This window comes from Anoplopoma fimbria, chromosome 13, assembly GCF_027596085.1.
Source record: "Anoplopoma fimbria isolate UVic2021 breed Golden Eagle Sablefish chromosome 13, Afim_UVic_2022, whole genome shotgun sequence".
In the NCBI taxonomy this organism is placed as follows: domain Eukaryota; kingdom Metazoa; phylum Chordata; class Actinopteri; order Perciformes; family Anoplopomatidae; genus Anoplopoma; species Anoplopoma fimbria.
The window spans coordinates 2,995,997-3,018,137 of record NC_072461.1 but is presented as its reverse complement, the minus strand read 5'-3'; the positions used below and the strand labels follow the sequence as shown (position 1 = coordinate 3,018,137).

General features: G+C 40.2%; 1 protein-coding gene across 1 annotated transcript; it reads left to right on the top strand.

Annotated features, from left to right (window-relative positions):
- Nucleotides 1–3,222: 3,222 nt before the first annotated feature.
- homer1b (homer scaffold protein 1b) lies at nucleotides 3,223–17,484 on the top strand. The gene is made up of 8 exons (XM_054611303.1): nucleotides 3,223–3,525; nucleotides 5,657–5,788; nucleotides 7,942–8,034; nucleotides 11,211–11,359; nucleotides 16,397–16,553; nucleotides 16,774–16,884; nucleotides 17,096–17,176; nucleotides 17,293–17,484. Exons 1-8 carry the CDS (start codon nucleotides 3,223–3,225, stop codon nucleotides 17,482–17,484), a joined length of 1,218 nt encoding a protein of 405 aa, XP_054467278.1.
- The last annotated feature ends 4,657 nt before the right edge of the window (nucleotides 17,485–22,141 follow it).

Sequence of the window (22,141 nt, the reverse complement as noted above, 5' to 3'; positions counted from 1 at the left end):
TTTTTGTTGCATATTTACATCCTTAACACATTTTTTTTATCTAAATCGTGGTCCACAAAATCCACTTACATCACTTAACAATTTTCAATGGACTATTTATTTGGTAGAATATTGTTTCATTGTAAACTCATCACATTTGGATTATCAAGACTAACAGGGAATTTTTTTTTTTTTAGGTTAATTGATGACTCTGAAATTGCCCGTAGGTGTGAATGTGAGCGTGAGTGGTTGTCTGTCTATATATATGTCTGCCCTGTGATAGGCTGGCGACCTGTCCAGGGTGTACCCTGCCTTCGCCCATTGACAGCTGGGATCGGCTCCAGCACCCTTAACTGGATAAGCGGTTACGGAAGATGGATGGATGGATGGATGTACTGGGCGGAGACAGAAATATCTCAAAACCCAGCAAATAAATCAAAACTATTTTGGCTAGATGCCACAAGAGACAAATTCGATTTTCTTTTTGCAATTGGTGTGTACTCACCCTTTTATTCACAACATACCCCAGAACAGCCAATCTGTCTCCATATCAGTCCACCGTAACAGTGCTTTTTTCTTTTGTCGAAATTTAAAACCTGTCTTGAAGCAATTACTGTCATTTTATGTGAAATAAACATTTAACTGGTATCTCCATTTTAAAGGTTTATTGTGAAAATGGAAATATTTCAAAACCTATTCATTGCTCCAGTCTAATGAACTATTCGACCTGATGTCATCAATCAAAGTAAAGGACCATCTCAAAAACAGCTGAATTTCACTACCACAATGTCAACATGAGCAAAAACAGTATCTCAATACTCAGTTTCCCAGAAAACATAATTTCACATAAGAGTTAAAAAAAAGTATAGATAGTATGTGTTTTACTATACCATAACATATTGTTAATCTTATTTTCTATATGGCTCTTACACCAGCCATCCATCAGTATCATCCTCATCCTCATCATCCTACAGAAGTCAGAAAGAGTACCAAACTTACTTGTGTAGCTATTTGAGCACGAACATGCTTCATCCTTTAAAAACTCTTATTGGGTTCCTGGTTTTTCGGATTTGAGAAACCATAGTTCACATCACTGTTTAAACCACGCTGTGTAGCAGTTTAGAGCTTCCCACCTCCTTCATCTTCTTCTCAGAACTCCATCCTCTTTTAGTCATCACCACCTCTACGTTCTTCTCATACCTCCGGCCGACCGCCTCTCTCTGTTTTAACATTCATGTTCCATCACCTGCCCTTGTGTCACACAGTACACTCTGCATGCTAAACACCTCCTCCTCTCCCTCCTCTGTTTTTCCTTCTCCACACTTTCTCCTGTAGGCCTACAACTCAGTCACCCACTGAAATTACCCCCTGGTTTACCTGCTTAGTTTTCTTCTCTATTCTCCTCTCCCCTCATCTGTTTCCTCTGGTCATGTTCCTCCACTTTTATTGGTGGTGTGCATCTTTTGTTTTCACAATCATACTTTTGTATGCACTTTCATGCACTGATGGAAGTTAAACAGCCTCCTAAGGCTGTAATGCTTTTGTTGTGTCCCTGTTACATCTGTGTAGCTGCCAGCAGCATACATGCTACTGCCAGAGTTCATCGCTGGACTGCAAGAGGATCAACGCGTTCTAAATGGGCCTCTATGCAATCCTCTAACCGATAACTCTGGCTATTGGCTCAGACCAGAGTCACTGTATAGTTTGAGGCATGTGTGAAGAGAGTGATGCCTTTCGTGTTATGGAGATGCCCGTCTTTTAATAAAGGAAAATAAGATTTATTGTTAGATATATATTTGTAAGAAAGCAGAATTTTCCCTGAAATCACATTCCATTTTTGTGTTGTCTTTTAAAAGTACAATTGAAGCTAGTATTTTTTTTCTTTTTTTACAACTGGTGGGTGTCATTTGGATCAAAAATCTTCAAAGCATAAGAACATTGCTGTGTTTGGTTGAAATACCATCAAGCAACCACAAGTTTGCCACAGCTCCCTCAAATTATGCAATGGAAAACGATGACAGTTGCCAAGCGGCTATTCCAGAGATCATACGGACAGGCCATGGTGGTGTGAGTTGAAATGACTCAGTTCCGCTTACACTGCTGTCGATGATTATGATAATTTGCGCACAGCACTCCACAAGCCGCTTTGTAAAGCGGCATTAATCATCCCAGATTCACTCAGACTTCCTATACTCTCCACATTCCCCATCATTCTCTTTCTCTTCCTGTCTAACTTCCCCCTCTCTCTCTCTCCCTGTCTCCATGTTTTTCTTTCTTTCCCAGTCTTGGCTAATCACACACATGAGGGGTGCTGCTGCTGAATTTTAATATTCATTTATACAGCATGCCTTTGATGTCCCCCATCACCCCCTCAGTGCAGTGTAAGCACTTCTCTATCTCCTGCTCTGCCAGCACTGCCAGCCCAGAATATCTCCCCCTGCACCCTGCACTTTGAGTGCGTGTGTGTACTGACTGTAGATATTACCCAAGAAGCCCCAACAATGCTCGAATATATGAGGGCATGGTAAGAGCTAAGTAAGGGGTAAGGAATAAATAGACAAAGGGTGAAGGTGCCGCATAAGTGACAGACGAATGGATGGTTAAAAAACAAAGATGACTCTATATAATATAATAATATATTATAATCTCCAACATTAATAGTGGATGGAGTGTCATACAGGGGTCAATACAGAATTAAGTAATCTTAAATTTAGCCAATCATCGAGTTTTAATCATCTTCTGATCTGAGCCACAGAGACACAAATCCACATGTACACTCAGACGTAAATACAGATTTAAGATTCTGTGCCTTATTGTGTGCATGTTTATACATGCACATGCATTATGTTTGTCTGTGTGGAAACTGCAGCTCTGTGGGGTGGGTCTTTGGTAGTTAACCATAGCCTACTGTCTATATTTAGCCTTAAACCCTCTCCTTTCCCTTCTGTGCTCCCCTGTGTGACCCTCGCTCTGTGCTGCAGGCATTTCCATATCAGAGCATGGAGAGACGGCGCTGGCTTACAAAGATTGCAAGACAGAGAGAGTTTCTGTTGAAAAGCGGCATGCATTTAGTGTATTGATTTACAAGTGGCAATGGTGTCGGAGAGGAAGTTTAGACTTAAGGTGTATGCGGGAACTCTACAGTAGTTTGGCGGCTCAGTTAGCTTGTTCTCCATGTATACAGTACAAGACAATGAGTCCATGTAGTTGTCCTTTGACAGCCTCTCTTTCTGTGGTATAACTATGGAGGATGGCGAGTTGGTAATTCGGTTGCCAGGGCGATCTGACTCCCCCATGGGCAATAGGAGTTGCAGTGCTGGCGGTGGGTTTGGTGAGACGTTGGTGTTGCGGCACAAAGAGGTTCACGACTTCTTCTTCGTCCCCTTCAGGGAGCAGCCCATCTACAGCACGAGGGCCCACGTCTTCCAGATTGACCCCAACACCAAAAAGAACTGGCTGCCCACCAGCAAGCATGCTGTCACTGTCTCCTACTTCTACGACAGTACACGCAATGTATACCGCATCATCAGCCTGGATGGCACCAAGGTGAGCAATTCATTCTGAATATTACTGTACACCTTACAAACTTTATTGCATACAAAACACAGATTTCATTTTACCTCTATTACTGCATCCATTGTTATTTTTAATTTCTGCCAACTGACGTGGTTTTATTTAGATGTCAAACAGCGCTCTGGGAGATTTTAGTGGTACTGTGATCTACTTAGTGTTAATGATGTTAATAAGCACGGGAATCTAATGTGCAAACACATCTTAAAAGAGATCAGCATTAAAACCTGTCCCAAGACTGACAGCTCATGTTTCATTGTGTGTAGGCATGCGACTGCTGTGTTTATGTGTGCATGTCTGTGTGTCTGTCTGCACTTCAGAGTCTACACTTTCTGTCTCAGGATATTCTTATTAGAGTTCCGAGAGGGATATTTCTGCTGGGCAGGGTGTGATTTATAGGCACGGACCAGTCCTCACCAGTTATGGAGAGGAGGGGTGAAGTTGAATGAGAGAAACAGATGACAGAGTTAAAAGAATGTGTGGTAGAAGAAATAACAAGAGCTGCAAATACAGAAAAGTTTGAAGCCAGGGGATTGAGATGGTCTGACCAATATGAAGGACCGATCGGAGCAAAGCAAGGTCACAGAGTTAGCCTTCAGTGATCACCTAGTGTGTGTGTGAACCATTTTTGATGGTCAACCATCTCATATCACACCCTCAATAGATCGTTGATCACTAAGTTCAACTATTGTGTAACACAGACACTCACTGACTGCTACCCCTCCCAAACTCATCATTATGTATTGATTCCTACCAGAATGCCAACCATTACACAACACTGCTAATTGATGAGACATTAATGTGTTCTCTATTAGTGTTATTTAACAAGGGAGGTTGGATTATATAAAATCTAGAGATAGCCATCTTTTTCAGCTCCCTGATATGTTTTTGGACAACAATACAGGTAAATGGCACAGAGGATTAAACTTTGCTTTGGATACACAGACAATACTTTTAGGTAGGATCAATACATTGATGGTATTGGTCTTTTCATGGGTTTTGTTGAGAATAAGGAAAATGTAAAATATTGCCAGACTTACCCTTTAACTTTAAGCTCTCAATATTTCAGCGTTCACCAACTTTAAGATTCTGTTTTTTTATTTTCCCATGACCACAACCCCACTAGTATTTCCGCATCAGATGTTTCTACCTGCCACTGTGCCTTTCTTCCGTCATTCTATGTGTATATATACATTTCCATGCTCATGTTGGTGTGTGTATCTTCTTGTCTTACTAACCTTGGATCACTGAATCCTTTGCTGAAGGCTTTCAAAGTCAAACTCAGTAGCCCTCTGTCAACTATCCATGCATGGATTTTTATTGTGTTAGTGGGGGTGAGCTGCCCTGCTGCAGACCGGAAGCTATATACTGTTCTCTCTGGCTTACCCTGTCTGTCTGTCACACACACACACACACACACACACACACACACACACACACACACACACACACACACACACACACACACACACACACACACACACACACGCATACACACACACACACCGAAACAGTAATATTAGTTCTGATGAAGTATAGGACTGCAACTATGATCAATTTATATTTTTTGACTAATTGATAAGCTATGTACTCTACCAATCGCACCCAAATCATAAATATGTTAAAAGTATGCTTATTATCCAGAATTATCCATGTGATGCATTCAAATTAATTGTTCAACCACACACTTTCACATTTTTTACTTGATTACTGAAATCGTTGCCGATACATTTTCTATCAATTGACTAATTGGCTTTTTGTTTTGGCACTACTGCAATACTGTTTTGAGAGTCTAAAAGACAAATGATCAAGGCACTACTACCAACAGTTACAGAACGATTAAGTAGAGATGCAGCTGAGCTGTTAATATGTCAATTGTGTGTTCCCAATAATATTATGTTTCATTGATATTTTCATCTGTAGTCCTGATTTGTGGTTTGAGTAATCTTCATTTAGACATACAAAAAGCACATACTTGGGGCTAAAACATTGTCCTTGGCTCTTCATCGGATCCTCTCTCTTTAGTACTCACACATACACATAATCAACACACTGCAGTGATTAAGTTCATTTAATATGTATTAAGTGGGTTGCCTATGTCCTGCAGGCAATAATAAACAGCACCATCAGTCCCAACATGACGTTCACAAAGACCTCACAGAAGTTTGGACAGTGGGCGGACAGTCGAGCGAACACTGTATACGGCCTGGGATTCTCCACCGAGCATCATCTAGCCAAGGTACCACCCCCACCCAACCCACCACACACACACACACACACAAACACACTCACACACACAAACCACGCATCAATCACGGGGAGGCTTCTCTTTTCTTCTTCTCCTCCAGTCCCAGAGAGAGGATGGCATTTCAACTTTCTTTTCACTCTAGTTGCTATAGTTTCTTTCAAGGTGTAGAATCTGCTTGGCAGTTGGCCCTAATGAGGCTTTTTTGTGTGTGTGTGTTTATGAAAGTTATGCATATCTGTGTGTTCACTGTGTGTGTATGCGTGTGTGAGAGTGAGAGTAGGTGGTGATTTCTCTCCTCTGCGGTATGATTAAGCTCTATCGTGAATCGAGGAGGCGTACACCATTCCCATTGTCAGAAGAACACACACACACACAAACACACACACACACACACACTACAAACAAACTCAACTGTATAAACTGTGATGTCCTGAAATTGAAGACATTTCCTGATTCATATCTTATACTAAACATTAAAAACATGAGGTCTTGTGACCTGAAGGTTGTCAGGTCAGGTGCTCTCTCCTCCCTCAGCTATTGTTACCGTAATATCTTAAACCTCCCTTTCCCAATTATTTCCCCTTTGTAAACTTAAGTTTAACAAGTGAAAAATTCAGAAAAATGTTTGGCAGCCAAAAGATGGACCTAGTGGACTGGGGCCTTAGAGTATAAAGTGGAATTCCACCAATTTTACATTGATTTGGTTTAGTTTATTTTTCATGTGATCTGTGAAAACACTTATATTATGTATATTCTATGGCTCTTTTAGGGAGCTTTCTAAAGTGTGAGAAAATAACTTTGATGACGTAACTGGAGTCAAAAATAATTTGTTTTTAATTCTCTGTTTTTTGTTTTTGAAATGTAAATGTTGGTTACTAATCACTTTTTTCTTTTAATCTGTATTGTAATATCTTTTGCCTGGACTTAGGAAGAATAGTCTCCACTATGAAGCATGGCTTGTTTTTTCGGGCATTACAACAATTAGGGAGCAAAAGTCAGGGTATCCCAGTTTTTTTCGACCATTCCTTTTTAAAGATACATGCTACATACATTTTAGACATTTTAATACTTTTTAAAAAATGAGTATTTATTTTATTTTAATGGTTTTGTTTTCTCTGATTTGTGACAATGATGTATGCTTACAGCGTACTTTTATATGTTACTATAAGATTTATTTCTGTACAAAGTCTAATTAAGATAAATATGATATATAAGATATATATTAAAAAATGTCTTCAAATTTCTTTAAATGTCTCAAATGTATAGCATGTTGAGAGGTACTATGACTGATGTGCTTAAATGTGTAGTTTGAACAGCCAGGTATTTTATGTGGTCTAAAGTTGAAATAATCAGATTCACCTCTCAGATAACTGCAGTGCCAAACACTCTTGGAGCACTTACACTGAAAACTACTGCATTTAGAGCACTAGACCAGAACTATTATATTGCACTGAAGTGAAAAGATATTGAGTTACGTATTGCAACTCCGCTGATAGAAGACACCAGACCGGCTTCAGTAGTGTTGTCAATTTGATTTCCTTGCCACTCTGCCCTCTGCAGTACTTTATATACTAAATTACATTGTAACACTGTGGGAGTAGTGTCAGTGATGAACCACACCCTAAAGGGACATTGGGTTAAATGTGCTTGTGTGTATGCGCCAGGGTGTTTATATTTGATCCAAGCCCCTCAGCTGAGCTCACCTTACTGCTTCAGGATCGCTGCATGTATCTTTGCCTTTGACTAAAATAACTCTGAGATCAACTTCAGCCACCGACAACTTCTGATTAAAGACATAAACTCAATGAGGAAAACAAAATGGCTACTTTGTTCTGTGTGTGTGGTGGTGGGGGGGTGCTTGTGTGTGTATACGTCTATGATATAGAGGTTACTAACAGTGACCTAGTTAGCTCATGTTTCAGCAGAAGTATTATGGGTAATGGCCATCTTTTCTAGGTTCAACTGTGTGCAGCTATTGGCAGCAGATTTACCCTATCCTTCCCCTGGCCTCACGTCTGACCTATTACACATTGATCTGTGTGTGTGTGTGTGTGTGTCATATGCACATATGGCTTTACTAAACAGATTAAACCACAGTATTATATGATTTACAGCCTATACTTATGGCTGTCCTCTGTGTCCAGTTTGCAGAGAAGTTTGCAGAGTATAAAGAAGCAGCACGGCTTGCTAAAGAGAAGAGTCAAGAAAAGATGGAGATGGCCACGTCCCCTTCTCAGGTACGTTCAGTACACACTATCCCAACTCCCTCTCCCTAATTCTTTACCTTTTTGTCGGCCTACTGACCTCCTGTCACAGGCATGTTGTGTATAATGAACAGCTGGTGAACAGGTCAACCAAAGAATGTTATTTTCCCTTTGGTGTTGTTAAGTTTGATCCATTATCAGGAGAGGCGTAGTGGAAAATTAAGAAAATAGGAAATAAATGGATAGAAAATAGATACAAAAATACATGTATGGATAAAAATATTTTGAAAATGGTGATGCTAATGATGAAAGAGTATTCAGATCCTTTATTTTCGTAAAAGGACCATTACATTAATGTGAAAATACTCCACTATAACTGCAAGTCCTTTATTCAAAATAATACTTAAGGTACAGCACAAAAGTATTATCAAAGGAAAATGTATTTAAATAAATCATCTAAGAAGTTTAGAGGGGAAACATCTTTTTGGTGGAACTGCATAAAATCTCATAGGCGTGGAACATAAAAAGGGGTCCCAACAGACAACAGCTGAAAAAGGTCAAAAATCACTAATCTTTGAAAATGTATTGTATTTTGATGGTTAATAAAAATGTTTTTTATATATATATAACTTCTTAAGCCAATACATGTATCTGTCAAATAAATGTAGCTGAGTAAAAAGCAGAATGTTGTCTTCTGATATGTATAAAATGCCTAAAATTGTGTGCAGTACTTGTGTAAATGTTCCAAGTTACCTTTCACCGCTGCATGAACTCCTGGGACCCTGAGGTTGAGAATAATATTCCTAAAATAATATGGTTCATTTTCTCTGTAAATATCCACCCTATACATTATTAGAAAAAGAAGATGCTGTCTGTGGACTCTCCATAAATTGGGGAGCATAATTAGCCTGTATGTTAGGTACATGTTTGTGTGGGATAGCAACTGATAGAGTGTTTTAGGGCATGTGTAACTGCATGTGAGAGAAAATTAGCTAGTTTCAGAGGAGAATCCCCAGAGAAATCTGTTCTGTAATCTAAAGGCTGTTAACAGGCTTCGTGTCCTCGTCTGTTCATTGTGGAGGCTAGAGGAGCAGCCCCCCTGCTGTAATACGGTCTATTACTTGTAAAATGCCACAATACCTTATGCTTCCCATGAGAGGATGTTTTTAATGAAGCCAAGTGGACAGCTTCACTCTCATCAGGGGTTGAAGGCTGCATGTGTGCTGGCCACACACTATAGTCATGAAACTGGAGTGATTGCTGTTACTGTGAAAGGCTGCGTCCTTCCTGCTACAAGCCTTCAGTGCTCTACTCAAGCTGTCTGCTCTGTTTCACAACTGAAAGTCGCTGTTTTACCCACCTGCCTGCTGGCTTTCTTTCTAACCTCCAAATCCTCTCTTTTCTCCCCTCTTAATACTAGAAACAGAAACTAGAAAACTTGAGAGCGTAATTATTCCACAAAACAAGATGAGAAAACACAGAGCTAAATGCTATATGCTGGTCCCAATAGGCCAGACCCCAGTGGATGTGCATTGGGAACAGATATTAAATGGTATACTAATGAATGTGGCATGCAAACTGTAACGCTATACTCTTCCTCTTATCTCCCCCTTCCTTCTTGTCCATTAGAGACATACAGGCAGTGTCATTGTGCTACTGTATTGTGCCCTGAGTCCTGAGTCTTAATAGCTTTGTTTTATGTGCGAGCAGCAGCTAAATGACTTGTCTCTCTTATAATTCTGTGGTTGTATGGGATAAAAAGATAAGCATTAATCTGTAATTCTGCAATTTCCCAGTGCTATAAGCTATTTAATGGCTTATAGGCATGTGCAACTGTTCACTAAGACGCTTACATTTTTAACACCACAGCAAGAGCTTTATGAGTGTGAGAGACCTCACCACCTCAAAACACAGAAATACACCTCTATCATTTCTCATGTCAACTCCTTATAGGAGAAGGATGGTCCAAATTAAGGAATGAGCTTTGTCTTTTTATCTTGTTGCCTTCTCTGGTAAAAAAAAAAGGGGTTATTAAGTTCACTCAAGTTAATTATTACGCATTTCATACCATAACATATAAGTTAATTATATTGCAGTTATAATTATAGTACTTATCTAGAAATTCGTTGAATTTATTTGTTAATTAAACAATTAGTAAATTTATAGAAAATCAATTGAAAACAATTTGGATAATTGTTTAATTGTTAAAGTCATTTATCAAGGGAAACAAGCCAAACTTTCACTGGTTTCTTCTTCTCAATTATTAGGTGCTGCTTTTCTGTTTTCTCAGTTTTGAACTGTTGGGCTGACAAAACTAGACATTATAGATCTGATCTTGTGCTCTGGTGCTTAAATTTTATAGGGGAAAAATGAATCTATTATTTGTTAAAAAAAATTAGTGGTTCATTAGTGATTAGAATCTGTGGTGGTCTTTCTTAGCTCATGCTTACTACTATCCAGTTCTCCTCTATTTAAATCACGGTTTCTGTTTTTTTCTGTTAAACACATCAGTCATATGTGTACAGATTGTAAAGCCCTCTGAGGCAAATTTGTCATTTGTGATTTTGGGCTATACAAAATAAATTGAATTGAGTTGAATTGAATTGAATCAGTTTGCTCAGGCTGTGTCTCTGGAAAAAGTGGCCAGACACCATTTAGAACAAAAAATGTAACAGATGTTAAAGCTTCTTCTGACATCACTGTAAAACGATTTCACAATTGTTTCGTGTAGAGATGCACCGATACTGATATCGGATATTGGTCCGAATCTCACTCAAATAGCTGAATCGGTATCAGTGACAATAGGCCTATCTGAAATATTGATACCATTATTTAATAAATAACAATTAAGTACATTTATAGCTATGCATTTATTCGTTGCATCTTGCTTCGCAAAGTTAGGAAAGCAATGTTCAAGACAAGCCTGATGTTGCCTTACCATAAAACAATGCCAGATCCCAGTCTCTTCCACACAGTGAAGCATACAGCTTAATATTAAACACTGGTATTGGATCGGTACTCAGTATCGGCCTATACCCAAAGCCCAGGTATTGGTATCGGTTTTTGGACTGTCAGTTTGGTGCCTTATCTAATCACCGCTAACAATTCGGAGAAGAATAAAATGATTAATATAATAAAAGTTAAGTGTTTTATTGATAATTTGATGTCTTACTGGCAGTAAAAGCTAAACAACTTTGTTTTACATGTAGGAGTCTCCAGGAGGTGAGCTCTCGTCACCTTTGACCCCTGTGACTCCGCCCATGGAAAACATCAACGGCACAGATGACATCTGTGACACAACTCCCAACTCAGACACCCGTCCAGAGCCATCTCAGAACGCACTGGCCTTCGCACACAGGTACATCCCACATGGTGATGTGTTCACTGTCCCGTGTTGTCATATTTACCACAGTACAGATATAACAGTCTGACCATATACTCTTATATTTCAAATAGATTACACCCAAGAATACTAAGATAAATTAATTATTATGATTTTTTTTTCCAGTTATTCTGTCTGAGGCACAGAAGTATTCACACCTCTTCTTTGTCTTTCTTTTCATCTGCGTGCACCAGTTTATGTTGCATGTCAGCATGGCAGTGATCTCCTACTATTCACGGCTGCTCTCTCGTGTTTTTCCTCTCTAGGGAGCAGTATAAGACTTGTCGGGTCTGCTCTTTCTGATAGGGATGTCTTTACAAGTCCTGACTACTGCGACATCTACGCATAACAAAAAATGTTTAGGCACATCCTTCCACAAAAATAAGAGCCTGATGGAGGCCAGCAACAGGGAGGGTCTTCTTTACAAAACTTGGTGCACTGCTTGTTTTCTAACTGCTAACAATTAAGGTTAAACAGCACACCATCACTCCAGTTAGGAGGAATCTTGGTGCAATGAATTATATCATTTTTACTCACACGCTGTCACTTTACATGAACCAGCAAAATAAGTACATTTTTAGTGGTTCACGGGAATGAGGAATTATTCAAGTTATTATTTTGTCCAATATGAGCATGCTGGTAAAAGAACAATTATTTATATGTTTGCCTACTGCAATGCAATAATATCTTTTTAAATGAAAATGAAAATCTTTTGACTTTAAAGTTGTTCGGTGCATTAAGGAATATGTGACCGTGTCACTTCTATGCATGCAGCACTGTTCTTACACTGTATACATTCCTGCTGTTTTTGTGTTCTATCAGTAGACTGAATATTGAAATGGATAATTCATATTCCTCTTGATTGTCAATACTGGTTCATATTCAGTAGATTGTGTAAGATAATTAGGTCAAAGTGACATGTTAATGTTTTTGATTTGTATAATGGCTTTCTGAAGAGGTGTGGCTGTGTGGTTCACCAAAAAGGTGTTGATGAAGCGTTTATGTAAGACTTATATAACATACTGTGGGTAGTGGGAGGCAGAGAAAGAGCAAGACAGATGGACACACAGAGTGTGTGTGTGTGTGTGTGTGTGTGTCAGATGCTGGAAAGAGAGAACGACAGAGAGAGAGAGGTGTATTGTATAAAGTCTGCACATGAGTCATTGATACCTAAACATCCACCAACTGCACACACACTACAACAAATAAACTGAACAGGAGGGTACGGGTAATGAGTTTTAAATCATTTGAGTGAGTGAAGAGTTTTTTTCTCAGGAGAGGAAATGTTCCTTTTATCTTCTTTCACCTGTAGTCGACTGTACACAGAGGTCTTTTCATTTGTAAAATCTCTGTAATCTGATTTCTCTTGCTGCGATTCTTATTAATTAAAGATATCAATCAATCGCTTAATGTATTATCATTCTTTTTTGCTTAACGATGGGTGTCTGAGAGGAGGCTTAAAGCATTTTGGTATATTTAAACATCATTGTAGAGATCTTTTGCGACACAGTTATTTTTAATAGTGTGTTGAAGTCTGTAAAGCTGTGACAAGCTCAAGGGCAAATGCTTAGAAATCCTACCGCTACATCATGAACTCGGTAAGGCTACACAGATCTGAGTGTGCAGTGAGAGCAGAATGTAGAGAGGACACCCACTGCCTGCTGCAGCCTTGCTGCTGATGTGTCTATTAATGCTGCATGCGTGGGAGACGGGTCGACTCTCAGCATTCATGATGGCAAGCATGGACGTAACAAGCAAACCTCAGTCTCACATTTTCATGGAGGAATATGCAGAGAGGGTAGATGCTAGGACTGTTATTAATATATAATATTTCAGCACATAACCCTCTCTTTTCTGCTCTTTCTATGATTCATTCTTCTTCCATTTAACATCTTACACATGCATCATCTCACATGTCTATCACCTTGTATCGTAGCTCCATCAGCCTTTTATGAGCCATAAACTGCAGTTAAAATGCATTTTCTATCAGTTTGTGTAACGGTGTATAAGGTTATAGCTTATTTTATAGCCAACAGAAAGGAATCAAAATGTTTGTTTGCATTTTGAATGTGTTAACTTGTATATTAGGCATGAGGGGTTCAGACCCACATATATTAACACAGTTATTTGCTGTCTTTTTGCACCAGACCTTTATGATCTTGGTTTGTCTCTTTGCCATGTGTCTGGAATAAGATTATGACTTATGTCCATAACATATACACCACTCTGCTGCTTAGTGGGGCTGTGTAGGCAGCTTGTGTGGGTGCATAGGGCAGAGGAAGAGAGAGGAGGATGAGATACAGCCGCATGCAGGGCTGTGAGAGGTTTTTTTATATCGCAGTATGTAGGCGTGTTTGGCAGGTCTGCAGTGGAGTCATTTTGAATGGTTTTCTGAATATTGGAAGACCTTTTGTTGGGACTGCCTCGGCTGTATGTGAATGGTCTTTTGGTGTTGGAGGATGTAGGCGACTGTCGGTGGATTTGTGGTAGGCTTGTGTGAACAGAGACGGTGCGGATGTCATACGTCAGTGTGCTACGAGCTCCTCCGTTTCTCCAGTGCTGCCATGGCAACCGCTCTGGCTCCCTGCTTCTTGAAGTGCTCTGTGAGGAGGAAGAACCTACCTTACAACGCACAGCGGTCAGGACACGGCAAAAATACGAGAGGGCTGTAGAAAACCCTTCAACTTTATGTTTTGTATTTTTTATCTTTATTGAGCCTGGGAGGAGCATTATACTTAACTTATTGTGAAGTAGTAATACACAAAACAGAGTGTGGATGTTTTATTCAAGAGTCATGGCTTATTGGCAGTGAGTACAAACCACAAAATACATTCTTGATTCAATTTAACAAATAAATAAATACATTTAAACCCTGTTTAAACTAGATAAATACAATACAAAAGTAACCTGACACCCTGCAAAATCTGGTACTGAGCTGTGTCTTATCATGACCTTTTGTGTTGCTGTTGGCAGAATATTGTTCTCAGAAAACAGATAAAAATAGATACAATTGCATCTGTTATACAGATCTCTACCAGATGCATATTTTTAGAGTCTGTGATTTAAATTTTTGTTTATTAAATGTATTCAAAAACATTCCAAAATTGCCTAAAAATCTCACACTGATCTAAGAAAACAATTGCTTCTACAGTTTAACATCACAATTGGCTATTACATGACTAGAATTGTAATAATAACAAAAATATATAAAATTCAGCAACTAGAAAATATCATTAGCAAATAAAATCAGCATGATAAGGCATTCATATTGTTTAAATAATCATCTTTACAATCAGCAGTTCATTGACACAGTAGCAGCTAACTTACCCACCATGTTTCTCAAACAACTTCAGCTCTGCTCTGCTGTCCTCAGCCAGAATTGTGCTCAGGTGCCCCCCTGAGACCTTTCAGCCAGGCTCATTTAATGGAGACAAACACCAGTGTCAAAACATCTTGCTTTCTTTTCTCTCATCTGATTTTCCCTCTATCGCTCTCACTTGCTTTCTCCGTCCGTCTCCATCTTCACATCTTGACGTCTCGCTTGCTCTCCTGCTCTGTGAGCTAGTGTGTGGGGTTTATACATCGGCGGGGCTGTGTGCCTTGGTGACAGCATCGCTCCATGTGTAAATGTGTGTGTGAGTGGTTGTGTGTCAGTTGATATGTGCATGTGTAGGATGAAGTGTCGTCTCCCTTCTATGCGTCACACACACAGACACACTTGCACTCACAGAGGGGGCGGCTGTTGTGTAAGAACTGAGGGCACCGTGGGAGTCCTGCATGAATTAGACCTGGGTTTTCTCTCTTTTACACTTTAGAGTGGGTGTTATGGCATAGTGGAGTACTGCTGCAGTGTGAGTATATATGTGTGTGGTTGTCAGTGAGGGGGCGGAACAAAACTGAAAACATCATTGTAATGGGTCATACACAGACCCTCATCACTCCTTCAGCAGGCTAAGCTTGCTTTTGTGTTTTTCTGTGTATCTGTATCCACCGCTGTGAGGAATTACTGTGAAGTATGTGGGAGTAGGAGCTTCTTTTCAAAGGTACTTGACTCGATGTCGGTACTCAACAACGTTTAGCTCTCTCATACAATCTACTGCACAAGTTAGATGTTATGTGAGAGACAGGAATTGGGCATTATGAAAATCTTTAATGAATTCCAGCAATGGTCACATTTTACAGGGGAGATCCACAGCAGAAGCATTTTACTTCCAGAAAGTTGAGTGTCTACATGTATCTCATATCACACTACAACTAACAACTATCGACTACCCAGACCATGTGCAAGCACTTTTTTCACCAGCTTCCTCTCCCACACATGCATCGCCATCATGCAAATCAATCACATTCAATCACTTTTCACTTTTCTCTCTTCTCATTTTCTTGTCTGTGAGTAGCTGGACAAGATTAAGCTCCAGCCAGTCTGAGGATATAATCTCAGATTACAACTCATGCGGCACACAGCTGCTTTCACAGCTACAGGCCAGGAAGTGCTGAACTCCAATTTGAGTGCCTGCTGCAGCCTTTGTTAGCTTTCAGTGCTGGGGCAAAAATGGATGAATGGATGGATGGATGGATGGATGGTTTTTGAATGGTCCCCAGCAATACAAACCCAAGGGGCCGAGTGGTTGTGTGGCCCTGGGCTTCCCCTACTAAATGTGAATCAAAGAGACACAAAAATACTCAAAATGACCACAAATAGATGCAAAATGAAAACAAAGAGCCATTAGGGACAATTAAGAGACTGAAAACGGATCTGTGTCCAAGGTCCTGTTGTCTCATAATCCATGGACAGATGGATGGACTGATTGATCTACGGATGAATGAATGGATGGATAAATGAATGGATGGTTCAAATACGTTGTGGAAAAATAAACCTTCAGATTCAGAACTTCACGACTTCATGAGATTTCAGAATCCCACATTTTACATCCATATAATGAAAACATGAACACTTATTATTTTATGTTGCTTTTGGTAATCTGACAGTATGAACGTCTCTGTGTTCTGCAGCCCTGCCATGACAAAACACTGGGAGGCTGAGCTGGAGGCACTAAAGGGGAACAATGCCAAGCTAACGGCAGCTCTGCTGGAGTCCACAGCCAACGTCAAACAGTGGAAACAACAACTGGCTGCCTACCAGGAAGAGGCCGAGAGACTACACAAACGGGTGAGGGATGGGGCACAGAAATGCTTACTTGTTTTTATATGTGATTAATTCATTCAAATCATATTTGAGGGAAGAAAAAACAGAGAGGGCAGATGATTGTTGGCATGAGGGAGGGTAAAGAAGAGGTAATCTGGAAATGAAATATGGGTTTAGATCATGATTCTGTTGTGTCTATCTATCTCTTTGGATCTAAATCTTGATCTCCATCTTGTCCTTTTAGGTGACGGAGCTCGAGTGTCAGAGCAACCAAACACCAGTGATCAAATCCCAGAAGACTGAACTCAACCAAACTATAGAGGAACTAGAGAATACACTAAGGGATAAAGAAGAGGTGTGTGTGTGTGTGTGTGTGTGTGTGTGTGTGTGTGTGTGTGTGTGTGTGTGTGTGTGTGTGTGTGTGTGTGTGTGTGTGTGTGTGTGTGTGTGTGTGTGTGTGTGTGTGTGTGTGTTTTAAAGTGCCCTGTTTTAAATGTTTTGGCTCATGCTACAACACTCTGCGTTCATGCTACACAGCCTTTTAATCTGCTTTTTATGTCCTGCAGGAAATGGAAAAATTGAAAGAGGAATTGGAAAACATGAATGACCTGATGGAGCAGAAAGACACACTTACCCAGAAACTTGAGGTTAGCAATACTAATACACATTAAACATGTAACTGTTCAACAATCAGCACATCCTACATTATTATTTACCTCCTAATGACACAAACCTGCCAACAATGCCGTCTCTCCCTCTCCAGGAGACAGAGCTGCGCAGTCGGGTGCTGGAGGAGCAGCTGTCGGGGGCCGAGCAGCGGCTGGAGGAGAACCAGGAGGAGCAGGAGAATTTCAGGAAGAGCCTGCGGACGCTGCTGGAGCTGCTGGACGGCAAGATCTTTGAGCTGACGGAGCTCAGAGACACCTTGGCTCGGCTGATAGAGGAGGCCAGCTAGAGACGGAGCTGCCTATTCCTTACAGACAGAGCCATATGATAATTTACACCCTGACAAACGCAACTCAAACACATTGATTTAACCAACCATACCCAACCTTCCTCCTTCACCCCACGCACATTGAAACTGAGACACTACACTGCCCCAATTCTGATTAGCTCAAAAAGGGCAGCTAACTCCCCAAATTACCTTGGAGTCATCCAGCTCCAACCAACCGCAGTCACACCTGTAGTTCAAAACAAGGCAGGGACTACCTCATCTTGCCTTCTGATTGGCTGGTGTAGGCATAACCTTGGTTGAATTGATCACTCTGGAGGTAGAGATGCATGTTGTGGCACACTGCAACTGCTGCCAAACCACCCACACACTCTCAAAGAGTTAACTTGAGATCTGTGCCTCAGTGCCATCTGCTGTTTGACTGGGGGAGCTGAACCACATCTTGCAGCATCATAATATACACACACACACACACACACACACACACACACACACACACACACACACACACACACACACACACACACACACACACACACACACACACACACACACACACACCCTGTTTCTTCCTCTCAAACTGCCCCCCAAAGGGGAATGTTGAAAGTCATGTGGAAATAATTGCTGTTAAGACTCAGAGAACTGCGCCAAAGCTGCCAAATCCCCCCAAAATATTGTCCTCTAACTAGCAGATGCTTTGATCCAAAGTGACTTACTGTACAGAGAAGTGCTGAAAAGAGAAACGGCGTTCCATGTTTGAGCACGGGCTGCCAGCGGATTGTCAACAGAAAATGAAAGGCTGGCTCTCAACAAATCAGTCAGTCTTACCTATAGGCCAGGACACACAGGGCTGCTGGGAAATGAAGTTTGGTTTACTTATCCAGAATGACTGCTTATATCCACACCCTATTTAAAATCCGACATGATAGAAGAGTATTGAATCTTCCACAGGCATTATTCATGCCACACTGAAATTTTAGAGAGCGTTTGCCCATGATAGATTCGACTCGAGAATTCCTGTATCCAGACTGCTTCCACCGTCACAGACACCTGACCTGTCTTCCTGCCAAACTCAGTGTGGCGTGTGTCCCCGAATAAGGCCTGACCTTCGACATAACGTGTGCCTTCAAAGCACATATGAGTGGACACATGTTTGTATATAATATGTGTGATATTTGTGCTGTGAGAGAAAGACCCTGTTTTTGGACATCAAGGCCCACACACACAAACACTGAGCAATACCAGACAGGCTCTATACAACATCTATATATTACTCTCTATCAGGTACTCTACTCAGTGGACTCATGCAGATAGGTCAGATGCAACTCAGCTGATCCCCCCCCGTCCGACAGAAAGTGAACTACTGTTGACCGCGAACCTGTGTGGCAGCCCTGTCTGGTCGAAGTAGTGCATAGTGAAGGGCTTATAGAGTGTCATCTACGTGTGCGTAAATCTCCACCCTCAGTGAAACTGGCCACAGATTTTCACTCCTCACGGGTGAATATAAAACTGTACTCAGTTTCTATTCTTTTTTACACAGGATATAACACTGATGATATAATTATAGAACTGTATAAGATAACTTTCTACTCATGACATTGTAAATGAATGGATGGATAACTCAAATGCAGTAACGCCCTGCAGTGGCTTATTGTTGTGTATTAACCAATGGAAAAGTATTGCATAGTTATTATAGAGTATCTATTCTGTAGGTGAACAATGAAAACCTCTTCAATATATATTCAAAATGCGTAACAACACAATGTAAACACATAGTGTTAAACGTTCTGTACCAAATCCTACACTTCTTAAGCAGCTCCTATACCGGTAAAATCCAAAAACTGCATCCTACAATCTATTTCTTTAAAATCTTAACATTTCTAAAAAGCTATATCCTCACATGAAATGCTGCTTTTGTTACCTTTTAATTGAGCACCCTGTTTGCACTATGTTATTACACTGTTGTAACATTATATATCAAGAGATTTGCATTTAATACTAGCACAGCATAATTCTTTCATTAAAATATTGTTGTTAGTAACACAGGTTAATACACTGGAATAAGACCCATGTAAAGGAAGTTACCCATGTTTTTTCTTTCTGGTTTAACTTTGACAGTCGAATGACAGAGATGGAATACCTTGATATTAATGCTATCGTTAATGAATGCCTTTGTACAGTAGTGTATAAGAAGCTTTTCATTCTACTGTTTTGTAACTTATGGTATTTAAATGTAGGTATTATTATTGTATTTAGAGGTATGAGAAGACTGGCAATATTTTTGACTATTTAAAGTAATTTTGAACTCATGATATTAAAGAGGTACCTCAGGCTTATGATGTTCGTAGATTGGTGAGACTTGTGTGTTTGCAGGTGAAAGGATTTGCAAAATGCTGGTGAAAAACGATCAGGAGACAAACCTGTTGGTGCTTCAGCCAAGCTAAATCCTTTGTTGAATTCCAACAAAGACAGTCCTACCATGCTGAGAACACACCTCTGTGAACTGAAAAATGCTATGTTTTATATTCAAATACAGAAACAGCAGAATTCAGTGTGTGCAAATTGCTTTTGTTCTTTGTTTTTTAAGAAACACATTATTATCTATATTATTCCACAGTAAAACAGACAATCTCAAAATTTGCTTCACAGGGTTTTATTCAAATGCAGGAGCAAGGTTGTAAATAAAAAAAAAGGTTTGAATAAACGAAAGTGGCAGGACTGAAGGCAAAAAGGTATTCTTTGAACAGTATGTTTATACAATACTGTGTAAAAACAACTGCAGCATTTAATAAGTCCATTGTTTTAGGCAATCAATCTGGACTCATTATCACCCATTAACTTGTTTCATCCCTTTTCTTGTTACTCTCTATATTGATATTGCACTATGACTGCCTGATTCAGACAGAGGGTCATATAGTCAGCCTGTGTGGATAACAGGTGTACATAGGAAATGTTCAGACGCAAACACATCACAAAAAGGTTTGGCTGGAAATGCTTTGGGAAAAAACAGGATTCAAACCAAGCAGTGGAATGCAATATAAAATTACAGTTATCTGTAATAAGCTGTGTTAAGGTTATTTATAGATAAAGATCAGTGTAAAACATAACAGTGTGTTCTAAAGTCAGTCAGGTGATAGATTGTTGATTCATGTCAAATTCTGAGCCCAGTTTCCCAAAATGTTGAGCGCTTTGTTGGTCATTCTTTAGTGGGGCAACGTAAACCTTAGAACTTACGTCTTTTGGGAAACTTTGCCCTGATCAGTTATAGTGATATCAAGTCAAGTAAGGTCTGTGTTAGGTCTAAGTTTAGAGTCAGGTCAGGGTTAGATCTCTGTCTCATGCTACATGATGAGGGCACCATGGACGAATATAGTGCTGCCAGTGACAGGACACATGTAAAAGTGCCTCAGGTTTGCCAAGATTTTAGCACTGATCTATTTTCAAGTTGTATAATGTGACATATACCTCCATGCCTGTTCAGTGCCCGTCCATGATTAAACTGAGAAAGGCTCTCAACACAATAACAAGAGAAAAAGCTAAAATATTTGCATTAAAGTTATTTGAGACAGTGCATATAACTGTTTCAGACTCAGTGCTTAGTTTATGAATTCACATCCTTGTGCTTTCCGTAACATGTATGTTAGCGTGAATTCCTCTGCTGCTAAGCAACCGCACAGGTCCTCTCATACTGTCCTTCCATCACACCTCTGTAGGTCGAGTATCACATGTTAAGTGCTTTTAAACTGACTCATCTACAGCAGATATAATGTTTCAGCAGTGATAAAAAACAAAGTTGTTACTGTACAGATAAAGTGATTCAGAGTTTGAACTATTTACCATGAAAGTGTTGAAATCACTTAAAAAAAAAAAAGACTTATGGGTAGAGGCTTTTGACTCAGTTTGCCACTAAAATGTTTCTGCACATGTTGGCTGTGTGCTTAATGTGTGAGTCCATGTGTGCATGAACATTTTCACTTTCAGCACTGTGAGTAACAGACCTCCTACTGTGTGCTTCTGCCCACTGTGTGCTGTGAGAGAAATTAGAATAAGATGCAATTGAGGAGAGGAGAGAAAGTGAATAAGATGTCAGTAGAAACCACATCCATCACGACCGCCTGCTCCTCAGCCCACAGTGACTCCCTACAGCGCTGAGAGAATCTAGCCTCCCACAAACCATCCATCATTCAAATGAGCGTGAACAGTTTCACAGTTTTACAGTTCTGCCGTGACTACTAAGCTCGGGAATCACGAACCACACAGTCTGCCCACACTTTACCAAGATGACTGACACTAACCAGGACCTCCACCCGTTAAAGAAACTCTGCATCTCTACAGGTGACCCTTCATCCATCAAATCCTCTCCCACTCTAGGTGGCCAGCTTCTGCTCAGAGATGTTGCTAGTTTCGGCAGCAAATGATAAGCCTACTGTGACTCTCCATATCTCTCACCAGCCTGGCCATATGTTGCGGTCGAACAGATGGGTTGATACATTTTCCTTCACCGTATGAGAAGGTGAGAGTTGGGGTTGGTGAAGGTCGGATGAGGACAAGAGCGGGGAGGGGGAACAAGTCTGGTGTTACAGACTTCAGGATTTACAGTCTTTGTGCATTTTTAGATTAGACAAGCAGTGGTCGTGTTGGACACTAACACACCCACATG

Bases quoted from the DNA above. Each gene is read 5' to 3' on its own strand.
- homer1b (XM_054611303.1), top strand. From the start codon at position 3,223: ATGGAGGATGGCGAGTTGGTAATTCGGTTGCCAGGGCGATCTGACTCC. The intron at 11,360-16,396 runs GTACATCCCACA...TGTGTTCTGCAG, and splicing joins GCACTGGCCTTCGCACACAG to CCCTGCCATGACAAAACACT. The intron at 16,885-17,095 runs GTGTGTGTGTGT...TATGTCCTGCAG, and splicing joins CACTAAGGGATAAAGAAGAG to GAAATGGAAAAATTGAAAGA.